This window comes from Mobula birostris, chromosome 28, assembly GCF_030028105.1.
Source record: "Mobula birostris isolate sMobBir1 chromosome 28, sMobBir1.hap1, whole genome shotgun sequence".
NCBI classification, from domain to species: Eukaryota; Metazoa; Chordata; class Chondrichthyes; order Myliobatiformes; family Myliobatidae; genus Mobula; species Mobula birostris.
Genome location: NC_092397.1, coordinates 97,559 through 110,970, shown reverse-complemented (window position 1 = coordinate 110,970; position 13,412 = coordinate 97,559). Strand labels below are relative to the sequence as shown.

The window sequence follows — 13,412 nt, the reverse complement described above, 5'->3', positions numbered from 1 at the left end:
GTGGTCCTGCTTTTCAGCTTCCTACCTAACTCCCTGAATTCCCTCTTCAGGACCTCCTCTTTTCCTACCTTTGTCATTGGTACCAACGTGAACCAAGACTTCTGGCTGTTCACCCTTTAGAATACTCTGCACCCTATCCAAGACATCCCGTACCCTGGCACCTGGAGGTAACACACCATGCGGGTATCTCTATCAGGCTGACAGATCCTCCTGTCTGTTCCCCTCACTATGGAATCCCCTATGACTACTGCATTCCTCATCTTCCTCTTTCCCTTCTGCACCACGGAACCACACTCAGGGCCAGAGTCTCAATCGCCGTGGTCATCCTCTGTCAGGTCACCCTCCCCCCCGCCCCTCCTTCAACAGCAACCAAAATGAGATGACGATTACTGAGGGTGCTGGCCCTCAGTACTCTCTGCTGAGTACTATTCCCTTCCCTTCCCTGACAGTCACCCACTTACCTAACTCCTGCAGCCTCGGGCTGACTAACAGTACTCCATTTTGAGTACTGTGGGGGTGGGGGGAAGGTACCTGCCTGGGGGAAGCAACAGCAGCCATACCTCTGGCACTGAGTCTGGCCCTGTGAGTAGGGAACTGAAAAGGATGGCAGGGGTACTCTATAGTCAGGGGGACAGATAAATGATTCTGTGGACACAATAAGGAAACACACATGGTATTTTGCCTCCCAGCTGTCAGAGTCCGAGATGTTTCTGGACGCATCCACAACATCCTTAAAAGGGAGGGTGAGCGGTCAGAAGCTGTGGTACATATTGGTACCAACAGTATAGGAAGAAAAAGGGAGGAGGTCCTGAAAAAAGAATATAGTGAGTTAGGAAGGAAGCTGAGAAGCAGGACCCCAAGGGTAGTCATCTCAGGATTGCTGCCTGTGCCGTGCGACAGTGAGGATAGGAACAGAATGAGGTGGCAGATAAATGCATGGCTGAAGAATTAGAGCAGGAGGCACAGACTCAGATTCCTGGATAATTGGGAACTCTCCTGGGGCAGGTGGGACCTATACAAAAGGGACGGGGTGATTGTAAGGAAGGACAAGCCAATGATTGGGTACAAATACCCAAAAGTCAGAGTAAAGAGTTAAATTATACCAGAGGCAAAATTCAGAAGGGCAAAGAATGTAGGACTGAAGGTACTGAATTTAAATGTGCACAGCATTCAGAATAAGTTGGACAAACTCATAGCATAATTACAGATTTCTCGGTATGACATTGTGGGTATCACTAAGTCGTGGCTGAAAGAAGGCCATAGTTGGGAGCTTAACGTTGTATTGAAAGGACAGGCAGGAAGGCATAGGAGGTATGTGGCTCTGTTGGTAAGAGATGGAATTACACTATTAGAAAGAGGTGACATGGGTCAGAGAATGTTGAATCTTTGTGGGTAGAGTTACGAAATTGTAAAGGTAAAAAAAAATGATGGAAATCATATATAAGGCTTCAAATAATAGCCAAGATGTGGGGTTAAGATTGCAAAGGGAGCAGGAAAAGGGACAAGGAGATGACTGATGAACTAAATGAGTATTTTGTGTCAGTCTTCACTGTGGAAGACACTAGCAGTGTGCCTGATGTTGTAGTGTGTGAAGGAAGAGAAGTGGGTGCAGTTACTGTTACAAGAGAGAAGGTGCTCAAAAAGCTGAAAGACCAAAAGGTACACAAGACACCCAGACCAGAGGAACTGCACCCTAGGGTTCTGAAAGAGGTAGCATTAGAGATTGTGGTGGCATTAGAAATGATCTTTCAAAAATCATTGGACTCTGGCATGGTGCCAGAGGACTGGAAAATTGCAAATGTTACTCCACTCTTTAAGAAATGAGGAAGGCAGCAGAAAAGAAATTATAGACCAGTTAGCCTGACCTCAGTGGCTGGGAAGATGTTAGAGTCAATTGTTAAGGTGATGGAGTACTTGGTGACAAAGGACAAGATAGGACAAACTCAGCATTGTTTCCTTCAGAGAAAATCCTGCCTGATGAAGCTGTAGGAATTCTTTGAGGAGATTACAGTAGGATAAATGAAGGGGATGCTGTGGATGTTGTATATTTGGACTTCAGAAGGCCTTTGACAAGGTTCCACAATGACGCTGCTTACCAAGATAAGGGCCCGTGGTATTACAGGAAAGTCACTAACATGGTTAGAGCATTGGCTGATTGGTAGGAGGCAGCGAGTGGGAATAAAAGGATCCTTTTCTGGTTGGTTGCCAGTGACTAGTGGTGTTCTGCAGGGGTTGTGTTGGGACCACTTCATTTTATGCTGTATTTAAATAATTTTGATGATGGAATAGATGGCTTTGTTGCCAAGTTTGCAGATAATACGAAGATTGGTGGAGGGGAAGGTAGTGTTGAGGAAACAGGTAGAATGCAGAAGGACTTAAGACAGATTAGGAGAATGGGCAAGGAAATGGCAAATGAAATGCAATGTTGGAAATTGCATGGTCATGCACTTTGGTAGTAGAAATAAATGTGCAGACTATTTTCTAAAAGGGGAGAAAATCCAGAAATCTGAGATGCAGAGGAACTTGGGAGCCCTTGTGCAGAACACCCTGAAGGTTAACTTGCAGGTTGAGTTGGTGGTGAGGAAGGCAAATGCAACGTTAGCATTCATTTCAAGAGAATACAAGAGCAGGGATGTGATTCTGAGGCCTTATAAGGCACTGGTGAGACCTTACCTTGAGTATTGTGAACAGTTATGGGCCCCTCATCTTAGAAAAGATGTGCTGGCATTGGAGAGGGTCCAGAGGAGGTTCACAAGGATGATTCTAAGAATGAAAGGGTTATCATACGAAGAACGTTTGATGGCCCCGGGTCTGTACTTGCTGGAATTCAGAAGGATGAGGGGAGATCTCATTGAAACCTTTTGAATGTTGAAAGGTCCAGACAGAGTAGATGTGGAAAGGATGTTTCCCATGGTGAGAGAGTCTAGGACAAGGGGGCACAGCCTCAGGATAGAGGGGCACCCTTTCAAAACAGAGATGCGGAGAAATTTCTTTAGCAAAAGAGTGGTGAATTTGTGGAATTTGTTGCCACATGCAGCTGTGAAGGCCAGGTATTTAAGGCAGAGATTGATAGGTTCTTGATTGGACATGGCATCAAAGGTTATGGGGAGAAGGCCAGGAACTTGGGTTGAGGACGAGATTTAAAAAAAAGGATCAGCCATGATTGAACGGCGGAGCAGACTCCATGGTCCAGATATCCTAATTCTGCTCGTATGTTTTACGGTCTTATTTTGCTAAACAGACTCGTGTGCGGCACCTTGCCAGAGGTCTTCTGAAAATCCAAGTACACCACATCTACTGCATCTCTTTGTCTACTTTGCTTATAATTTCCTTGCAGTACGTTTGTCAGGCAGAATTTTCCTTTCAGGAAACCATGCTGCCTTTGACCTATCTTGTCATGTACCTCCAGGTACTCCGTAATCTCATCCCTAACAATCCAACAACTTCCCAGCCACTGATGCCAGGCCAGCAAGTCTGTAGTTTCCTTTCTGCTGCCTCCCACCCTTCTTAAATAGCGGAGTAACATTTGCAATTTTCCAGTCATCCAGTACAATGCCAGAATTTATTTATTATTATATCTTGTTTATTTATTATTTTTTCGTCTGATAGATTATGTATTGCATTGAACTGCCATTGCTAAGTTAACAAATTTCATGTCATATGCCAGTGGTAATAAACCTGATTCTGATTGTGAATATTTTATCGATATTTGAAAAATCATTGTTAATGCCTCTGCAATCTCTCCAGTTACTTCCTAGAACCCAAGGATGCATTCCATCAGGTCCAGAAGGTTTATCCACCCACAGACCATTAAGCTTCCTGAGCACCTTCTCAGTTGTAATTTTCCTGCACATACTTCACTTCCCTGACACTCTTGAATGTGTGGTATACTGCAGATGTATGTCTTCCACTGTGAAGGCTGATGTAAAATACACATTCAGTTCCTCTGCTATCTCTGCGTCCGTCATCACAACATTTCCAGCATCATTTTCTATTGGTCCTATATCTACCCTCAACTCTCTTTTACCCTTTATATACTTAAAAAAGCTTTTAGTATTTTCTTTGATTTTAGTCACCAGCTTCCTTTCATAATTCATCTTTTCCTTCCTAATGACCTTCTTAGTTTCCCTCTGCAAGGTTTTAAAAGCTTCCCAATCCTCTACCTTCCCACTAGTTTTGGCTTCCTTGTATTGAATAAATTGCCCCATAAATGGAGATCGGTGGTCTAGAAACTGCAAGAAAGGCACAACCATGAGGTTACTTTCAGACATTTTTGTTTTTATTGAAAGCCAAGTAAAGTTTGCCCCAGTGTCTGAGAACGTATACGATGTTACACCACCAGCAGCAAACAAAGGTGTGAATAAAACTGGGTCATGACTTCATTCTAAAGCTAAAGGAAGCAGCTTTGCTACTACTGTGGCTATGATGGAAAGTAAAGCTAAAACTGAGGCAGGAGCAAATGATAAGGTTTACCTGTTCTGAAAGGATGAACATAGTTTGGATTCAGGCTCTAATTTGGAGAAAAAGGATCATAATGAGAAGATTGCCTTCCTAAAAGCAAATGGTGTCAGCAAGGATTGCAAGAAGCATCTTTCATGCAAAGTATGTAGTGGCAAGCATCCTAGCATACTTCATATTCACTCTGTAGAAAAGGGTGCAAATTAGAACCAGGCCACGAATGAATCAAACACAGAGTAGCGCCCTAATATCTAATGGCCTTATGGGGATGGTGATCATGACTGTAAACTTCCTATCACTCCAGTTGAGGTAAAGTCTAAGAAAGTAACAAGGAAGTGGTTACTTATGCTTTACTCGATCAAGGAAGTACAGCACACAGAGTGCCTCATGAACTTGCTTAACCTGACAGGATAAAGAACACTCATTCTCTTACACACAATGGGTCAACAGAACATTGCGAGTTGCTACGCCATTTCAGGGTTGAAAGTAGCTGGCTTGGCCACGCCTTGGGATTGTTTTTCAATTAATTGCAATTAATTTGGGTAAATTTGCTGAGCTGATTCAATGAACCAATGCTCATGACATACCAAAACATCTGTAAATTGAAACATTTCTCCTTCCAAAAATTCTTCCTGGCCCAATGAAAATTTCTAGCATTTTCTAAATCCCAACATCTATAATTTGATGTTATTTTATTCAATTTGCTCTGGGCCAAATATGTGTTGACATTTATTACAAAAATAAGTTACCTCTGATTTTCTGACTTTAATCTTCAGTATGACTGTACTGGTATTTTTTACTCTGAGTGTGGAAAAATGCAGTAAGACATTATTGTGTATTCGTTCTATTAAATTGACAATTAGTTTTCAGCATTCCTGAAAGTAGAGCTTCTATCTCCACCTTTTGAAACTACTTCGTCTGTCACCAGAAAATGAGGCGGCGAGATGGAAATGAGTGGGCAGTATGTGACTATCATTTGAATTTTTAAAGATTGTGCCATAACTGAGGGATCCTGACAGAGTGTATACCGACAGTGATATTTCTTTTGCAAGCCAATTTTAAATTTCTATCCAAGAGCAAAAGGAGCACTGGTAATTTTAGTCAGTCCTTTATGTTTTTCCTAATCATTGAAGATTTTGGCATCAGCCGTTATATTTTTCTCGCGGTTACTCACTCAATTTACTTTTCCTGTCACCAACAACACAGAGGTCCTTTGTTGAATTAGTAAACTACAATATTCAGGGGTGTAGTGCATTCTGCCAATAATGTAAGCAGTCCTTTCAAAATAATCAGGTGGGAAACTAAAGTGGATATCTACTCATCCCTGTATACACTTCTGTGATTATCATACTGTTCAGTAATAGTTTGGAATAAAAGGTGCATGATTGACCACAATGTAAGATTGGAGATTGAAACAGCCTTGTTGACAATTACAGTCTTCATGTGCTTTAAAATAACATGTATAGATAATCATTTAAGCATAATCCATCATATCATAGTTAACTTTTCTTGGGATTGACTTTATACATTTCTAAGATGCTGGATTAAAATAAATTACTTTTTATTATTTCAACATATTAATATCTCATATAGTTCTCACGTGTAATTCAAGATCACTCAATTAGTGGGACCACCAATTACCATCTTTACACAATACTCATTACAAAATCTGTTCTCTCACTACTCTTTCACATGCAGATGGAAGAACACTTTCCAATGTCCTTTCTCCAACTGCTATTTTCCTTTGTAAGATTAACGTTTCTTTTGATGGTTGAATCACACGTAACGCATGGACACTAAGGAGAAGGCAGTTGTGTGCAGTTCTATGTTAGAATATAGAAAGGTTTAGCTAGATGGTGCAGAAAGGATTCAAGTGAACATTGTCTGGACTAGAGGGTTTGAGTTTAATGAAAGATTGGATAAACTATGACTTTTCTATGGAGCAAAGGAGGCAGAGCTTATTGATGACAGGAATAGACGTGTGCATGCTCAGTTTTTATACAATAGTAACAGTAATATCTTGAAACTAGATATTTTAGCATTAAGATGAGCGGGTAAATTTTTGAATGGGATCTGAAGAGCAAGTTTTTATTCACATGGAGGGTGGTGGGTTTATGGATGAGCCTCGAGAGGAAGTGACTGAGGCGAGTGCAATTATAAAATTTAAAAGAGAAGTATCTGGATAGGAATGGTTGGCTAGGATGTCAGCCATGGAGTTAAATATCAGTAATCCAGGTCGGCACAGGCATGAATAATTGGACTAATGGACCAGTTTCCTGCTGTAACACTACATGACTCTATGACACAGACCAACACGTACAGTACTGTGCAAAAGTCTTCGGCACCTATATACAGGTCCACAATCCCTTATCCGAAATCCTTGGGGCCAGTTGCATTTCGGAACTCAGAATTTTTCGGATTTCAGAATCCCTCCTTATTGGTCCCGGGACCCCCCGCAGATACCAAAAAACACGTCAAGTCCCTTATTTAACCTGTCTCAGTGTGGTGGTCTTTAGGACCCAGCGGAACTCCGGACCTATGCACATCCTCCTGCATACTTTCAATCATCTCTAGATTACTTATAATATCTAATACAATGTAAATGCTATGTAAATAATTGTCATAGTATTGTTTAGGGAATAATGACAAGAAAAAACATTCAATAAAACATAAAAATATACAGCTTCAAATGAACCGAATCAAACACATGGTAAATGACTTATTGGAATAAATGTAGAATGTCAGTCACTATAAAACTTCAGTAATTTGTCTTTGTTTCTTTAAGTCATATACAGTGGTAGCTCTGACACCATATTCTTCAGTAAGACGCCGCAGAGACACACCACGATCAGGATTCTGCAATAACTCCACTTTCTGCGTTATTGATAATGGAAAATGCTTCCTTCTCTTTTTCTCATTGTTACCCATAGGGGTTTCTGCAGCTCTTTTTGACATTTTCTCAGTGAAATTAAAATCACAAAGTCAACAGTGAACACAAAATATCAGCGAACAACAAATGCATGTGTAACCAGGACGAGCGCAGAGCTACAACTGACGTCTGGCGGCCTCTGCTAGTGCTGCCACGTCACACCTGAGTGATGTCAGCTGTTGGTGAAAACAACTCCGGTTTTCGGAGCTTTCTGTATTTTGGATAAGGGATTGTGGACGGACGTGTGTGTGTGTGTGTGTGTGTGTGTGTGTGTGTGTATATACATATATACATACATATATATATATATATATATATATATATATATATAGTTAGAGTGTCTAAGAGTTTTGCACAACACTATAATAACTTATATGTATTGCCCTATACTATTGCCACAAAAAGCAAACAACTTTTGTGACATACATGAGTGCTGATAACCCTGATTCTGACATGGGTTTCTATTGTGGACTGAGAGTGGGAAATGGGCAGGGAGAGGGGAATCATGGTTGGGAAAAAGGGAAGGGAGAATGGAGGGAGCAGGAAGCAGCAGAGAGACATTCTATAATGATCAAAAACCAATTGTTTGGCATCAAATGACCTTGCCTGGTGTCTCGGGGCTGGAACCTCCCCCCCCGCCCCACCCTCAACACGCCTTCTCTGCCACCTGTCCCATACCCCACCTGCAGCGCTCCCAACATCCTTTACCCTCACCAGATTTACAACCTCACTCTCTATTCCATGTTAACAAATTAAATACTACACAAATATCTCTGGCATCCTAGCTATAAATACATGCCTAGAACTTTTGGAGTTCTGTAATACATTACCACCACTGTTTGGCCCATAAATAACACTGCACTAATGCTTACCAATCCCCCTCTCTTTCTGAAATCCAAAATTCCATTTGACTTCTCTGCTTTCTCTGTTGACGTTGTTCCTCTCTTTTCACTTGTACTGCTGTGGTGTATGGTGCACCGTGCCTTCAGTCATGTATTCACTTCTCTGATCTTATTTTACCCAATGAATTTACTTGTAGGTTTGATAGTATTCTGGAAATTACAAATATTCTTGTTGCTTTGTTCTTTACAGTTTGGATCCTAACTACTCTATCTCGGTACACTTCCCTATGAATGTCATCAGTTACAGTGAAATGTCGAGTTCCTTGCAACGAGAAGACGATCCTACTCCAGCAGCAGACAACTAGATTATAAGACATAGGAACAGAATTAGGCAAGTAACTGCAACCCAAGTAACTAAAGTGGTCTTCAGAGCAGCATCTCTGAATTCACAACACATCAAACCTTAAAGTGGACGGGCTGTAGCAGCAGTAGACCATAAGACATGGGAGCAGAATTAGGCCATTCAGCCCATCAAGTCTGACATTCCATCATGGCTGATCCCGGATCCCCATACACCTGCCTTCTCACCATATCATTTGATGCCCTGACCGATCAGGAAACAATCAACTTCCACCTTAAATATACCCACGGACTTGGCTTCCACCACAGTCTGTGGCAGAGCATTCCACAGATTCACTACTCTCTGGCGAAAAAAAAATTCCTCCTTACTTCTGTTCTAAAAGGTTACTTTAATAACCTTGTTTCTTACAACAGTCTGCAATCTGCCTACAAATTTCTTCCTCTAAATCCCTCTGACTATTGGGTGCTCTGTAATATAACCCCAATAACATCATCATACCTTTTTTCTCAGTTCCACCCATAACGCCTCACTAGAGGAGTTCCTCAGTTTGTCCTAATGAAACACTGCCATGACATTTTCCCTGGCTAGTAAGGCCAACCCTCCTCCTTTAATCCCTAATGCTGTCACGTCTAAAACAACAGAACCCTGCAATATTAAGCTACCAGTCCTAACTCTCCAGCAACCTAGTCACAACAGTAGGGTCTGTGGATCTGTGACTCGGAAAGAAAGTGGCGGAGAAGAGGCGAGCTGTGGCGATAGGGGATTTGTTAGTTAGGAGAACTGAAAGAAGGTTCTGTGGACGGGAACAAGATTCCCAGATGGGATGCTGCTAGGGTCTGTGATATCTTGGATTGAGTCCTCAGCATTCTTAAGTGGAAGAGTGAACAGCCTGTATGTCCTATCGATCATCCTTTCAGTCTCCCAAATGATCCGGAGTTCATCCAGTTCCAACTCCAACTCTGAAACACGGATTGTTAGAACCTGCAGCTGGATGCACTTTTCACAGTTATAGTCATCAGGGATACTGCAGGGCTCCCTGCCTTCCCATATCTCGCAAGAGGAGCGTTTCAGTATTCTGCCTGGGATCGCTACTGTTGTAACTGAGCAAATGTAATGAAGAGGGTAAAAAAAACAAAGTTTACCTACAGTTTTTATTTGCCTTCTCTAACTGAAAGCTCTTCTTACTGAAGCCTCAAAATCTCCACTCTTGACTCTGTCCACTCCGATGTCTGCCACCCTGCTTAACCCTACCTTACTTTAATTTGTTTTTGCTAATCAGTCCCAAACACTGACTGGCTGCTGCTCAAAGCTCCAAAAAAAAAATCTTGCCCTTAACACTTGGTCAGTGAACCTGAGTGAATTACATCTACTCAAGCTACTGATCGTTCTTTTGGCCTCTGGTCAAACCTTGGTAGTGCGACACAAGGTTGGATGACTGTGAATCCCTTCCCACATTCAGAGCAGATGAATGGCTTCTCCCCAGTGCGAACCCGCTGGTAGTGTGGATAAGTGTGTGAATGCCTTCCCAGAGTATGAGCAGGTGAATGGCCTCTCTCCAGTGTAAACAGTCTGCTGTGTCAGTAGGTGAGATGACTTTGTGCATGCCTTCCCAGTCTGAGCAGGTGAACAGTTTCTCCCCAGTGTGCACTCACTAATGTTCCTTCTGTTGGGATGACCGAGTAAATCTCTTCTTACTTTCAGAGCAGGTGAATGACCTCTCCCGAGTGTGAATTTGGTAGTGCTTCACAAGGGTAGATGATTGAGTGAATCCCTTTCCACATTCAGAGCAGGTGAACGGCTTCTCTCCAGTGTGAATTCGCTGGTGTCTCTGTAATGTGGATGAGTTTGTGAATCCCTTCCCACAGTCTGAGCAGGTGAACGGCCTCTCCCCGGTGTGAACTCGCTGATGTACTTTCAAGTCAGATAACCAAGTGAATCCCTTCCCACAGTCTGAGCAGATGAACGGTTTCTCCCCAGTGTGAACTCGCTGATGTTCGTTCAGTTGAGAGGACCGATTGAATCCCTTCCCACATTCCGAGCAGGTGAACGGCCTCTCCCCAGTGTGAACTCGCTGGTGTCCCTGTAGTGTGGATGAATGAGTGAATCTCTTCCCACAGTCTGAGCAAGTGAACGGCCTCTTCCCAGTGTGAACTACCTGGTGTACCTGTAATTGAGATGATCGAGTGAACCCCTTCCCACAGTCAGAGCAGGTGAATGGCCTCTCCCCAGTGTGAACTCGCTGATGTACTTTCAAATCATATGACCGAGTGAATTCCTTCCCACAGTCTGAGCACGTGAATGGTTTCTCCCCTGTGTGAACTCGCTGATGTTCGTTCAGTTGAAAAGACTGAGTGAATCCCTTCCCACATTCAGAGCAGGTGAACGGCCTCTCTCCAGTGTGAACTCGGTAGTGCATCACAAGTGTAGATGACTGAGTAAATTCCTTCCCACATTTAGAGCAGGTGAATGGTTTCTCCCCAGAGTGAACTCGGTAGTGCTTCACAAGCGTGGATGACTGAGTGAATCCTTTCCCACATTCAGAGCAGGTGAACGGTTTCTCCCCAGTGTGAACTCGCTGATGTATTTTTAAGTCAGATGACCGAGTGCATTCCTTCCCACAGTACGAGCAGGTGAATGGTTTCTCCCCAGTGTGAACTCGCTGATGTACTTTCAAGTCAGATGACCGAGCAAATTTCTTCCTACAATCTGAGCAGGTGAATGGTTTCTCTCCAGTGTGAACTCGCTTATGTCTCTGCAGTGTGGAAGAGTGTGTGAATCCCTTCCCACAATCTGAGCAGGTGAAAGGCCTCTCCCCAGTGTGAACTCGCTGATGTTCGTTCAGTTGAGATGACCGAGTAAATCGCTTCCCACAGTCTGAGCAGGTGAACGGCATCTTCTCGGTGTGAACTCGCTGATGTTCCTTCAGTTGGGATCTCAGGGTGAATGGTCTCTCTCCAGTGTGTACTGACTTATGTTCCTCCAGTTGAAGTGACTGAGTGAATCCCTACCATCATTCACAGCAGGTAATGGCCTCTCCCCAGTGTGCATTGGCTGGTGTCTCGAAAGTGAGGAGAACTGTGTGAATGACTTCTCACAGTCTGAGCATGTCCTTGTCGTCTCACTTACGAATTTTCTGATATACCTTTAGCATCAATGACAGAATGAATTGTTTCCAACAATCAGAGCAAGTGGAGAATCTCACTGTGCTTTGACCCTGCCAATGTATCTTCAGGCTGGACAATTGCGTAGATCCTTTCCCACACACACAACAGGTAAATGGCCTCTCCCCACTGTGAACTGACTGGTGTGTCTATGGGTAGGATGTAAGTAAATCCATTCACATACTGAGAGAAGGGGAATGATATCTCACTGCGATCAATTCTCTGGCAATTCAGAAAGTCAAATGTTAGACATTTTGAATCTCCCTTGCACAATCATGCAGTTGAAGAACTGATCTCTAGTGATTAAATGCTGGTATGATCTCAGCACCCTGATTCCAGTGGATTATACTGAGTTACAATAGAAAACTTCATTTCAGACACAAAGCATGTTTCCAGCTGGGATGAGAAAATTCTTCATCTCCAAGGATCGACAATAAATAAATATTGATGTTGCAAAGGAGATTCCCATACACCAATATTCTGCCATTCCTAACCTGTAAAAATATTTACAAAAGACATCAGTAGGTGAGGGATGATATTTCTGGTGAAATTTAAGTCTATGATGAGCTCTGACATCACATTGTTATGAAATTCAAATCAAGATGGTGGAAATCCTCAACTCACAAATCAGTCATCCTGACTGACCTTCACATTCTCTGATTGTATCCCTGTCTGTATCAGAATGGGCCATTTCTGCCTGTCACCAATCTGTGACGTGGCTCAGCTTGTCACTCCCTACTAGTACTATTTCAAGTTCTGGTCAAGGCCCACAGCGCTACAAAAAGCACTTTTATTACATGTCTGATCCTGGAGATTTTCTAATTACTCTGCCCCCCCCCCCCCCAAGTGATTGACAGTGAACTACAGGTCACTTGTTATTCAGGATAAAGGTGTTTGATGGCATTATGTACTCAGAGAGAATGGGACAAAACAAGTTCTCACGGGTAGAAAAACAGAACCAGAGGAGGTAGATCAAAGGTGATTTTTCTCAAGAACTAAAGCTGACGAAATGATTTTGTCCGCTTTTTCCTTGCAGCATTAATTGAAACTTTCAGTGACTGGAAACACCCTAAGGGCAGACAGGGTGAAGCGTTGGTAGTGTCCCCCATGGCTGTCTCTTTACCCAGCAGCCCTCACGAACGAGAACCCCATCTATCCGTCATCCAAGGACCCAGCAGCTGCAGAAATGGCGCCACCACCGTCACTAATCAGCCAAAAGCTGCCTCGGGGTCCGGGTACGGATCATGGGGCTGAGTGTGAAGGAAAGAACCGACACTGTCTCGGGATGCAGGACCACAATGTGTCCGGATCTCACAGTAATTGTCTCAGTCACGGTTCGCCACAGTGCCCGAGGAAACTGCCGACCGCATTTCCCTCCTACCTGCAGCCGCTCCTTAGAAGCCTCTGGTCCGATGAACGCATGCGTGACATCCTGAACTGCATGTGATCCTTACGCATGCTCATTCTCCTTAAGGAGATTTCTTGTCGGACGGAGTTGTTGAAATTCTTTGAAGACACAGTAAGCAGGATAAATAAAGGAGAATCCATGGATGTTGTGTATTTGGATTTTTAGAAGGCCTTTGACAAATAGTCGCACATGAGGCTGCTTAACCAGTTAAGAGCCCACGGTGTTACAGGAAAGATAACTAGCATGGATAGAG

The 13,412-nt window shown here is 43.1% G+C and overlaps 1 protein-coding gene and 1 long non-coding RNA gene across 2 annotated transcripts in view; one reads left to right on the top strand and one right to left on the bottom strand.

Moving 5' to 3' along the window:
• The window catches only part of LOC140189359 (uncharacterized), a 38,076-nt gene extending 28,369 nt beyond the window's left edge, over positions 1-9,707 (top strand). The window contains exon 3 of the long non-coding RNA XR_011883505.1: positions 8,480-9,707. This is a non-coding gene — a long non-coding RNA (uncharacterized lncRNA). The remainder of the gene's footprint in view (positions 1-8,479) is intronic.
• Positions 8,038-13,164, bottom strand: LOC140189358 (uncharacterized). The gene is made up of 2 exons (XM_072246102.1): positions 13,133-13,164; positions 8,038-12,245 (listed from the first exon to the last, which is right to left on the bottom strand). Exon 2 carries the CDS (start codon positions 11,481-11,483, stop codon positions 10,242-10,244), a length of 1,242 nt encoding a protein of 413 aa, XP_072102203.1. The 5' UTR covers positions 11,484-12,245; positions 13,133-13,164; the 3' UTR covers positions 8,038-10,241.
• Positions 13,165-13,412: the final 248 nt, after the last annotated feature.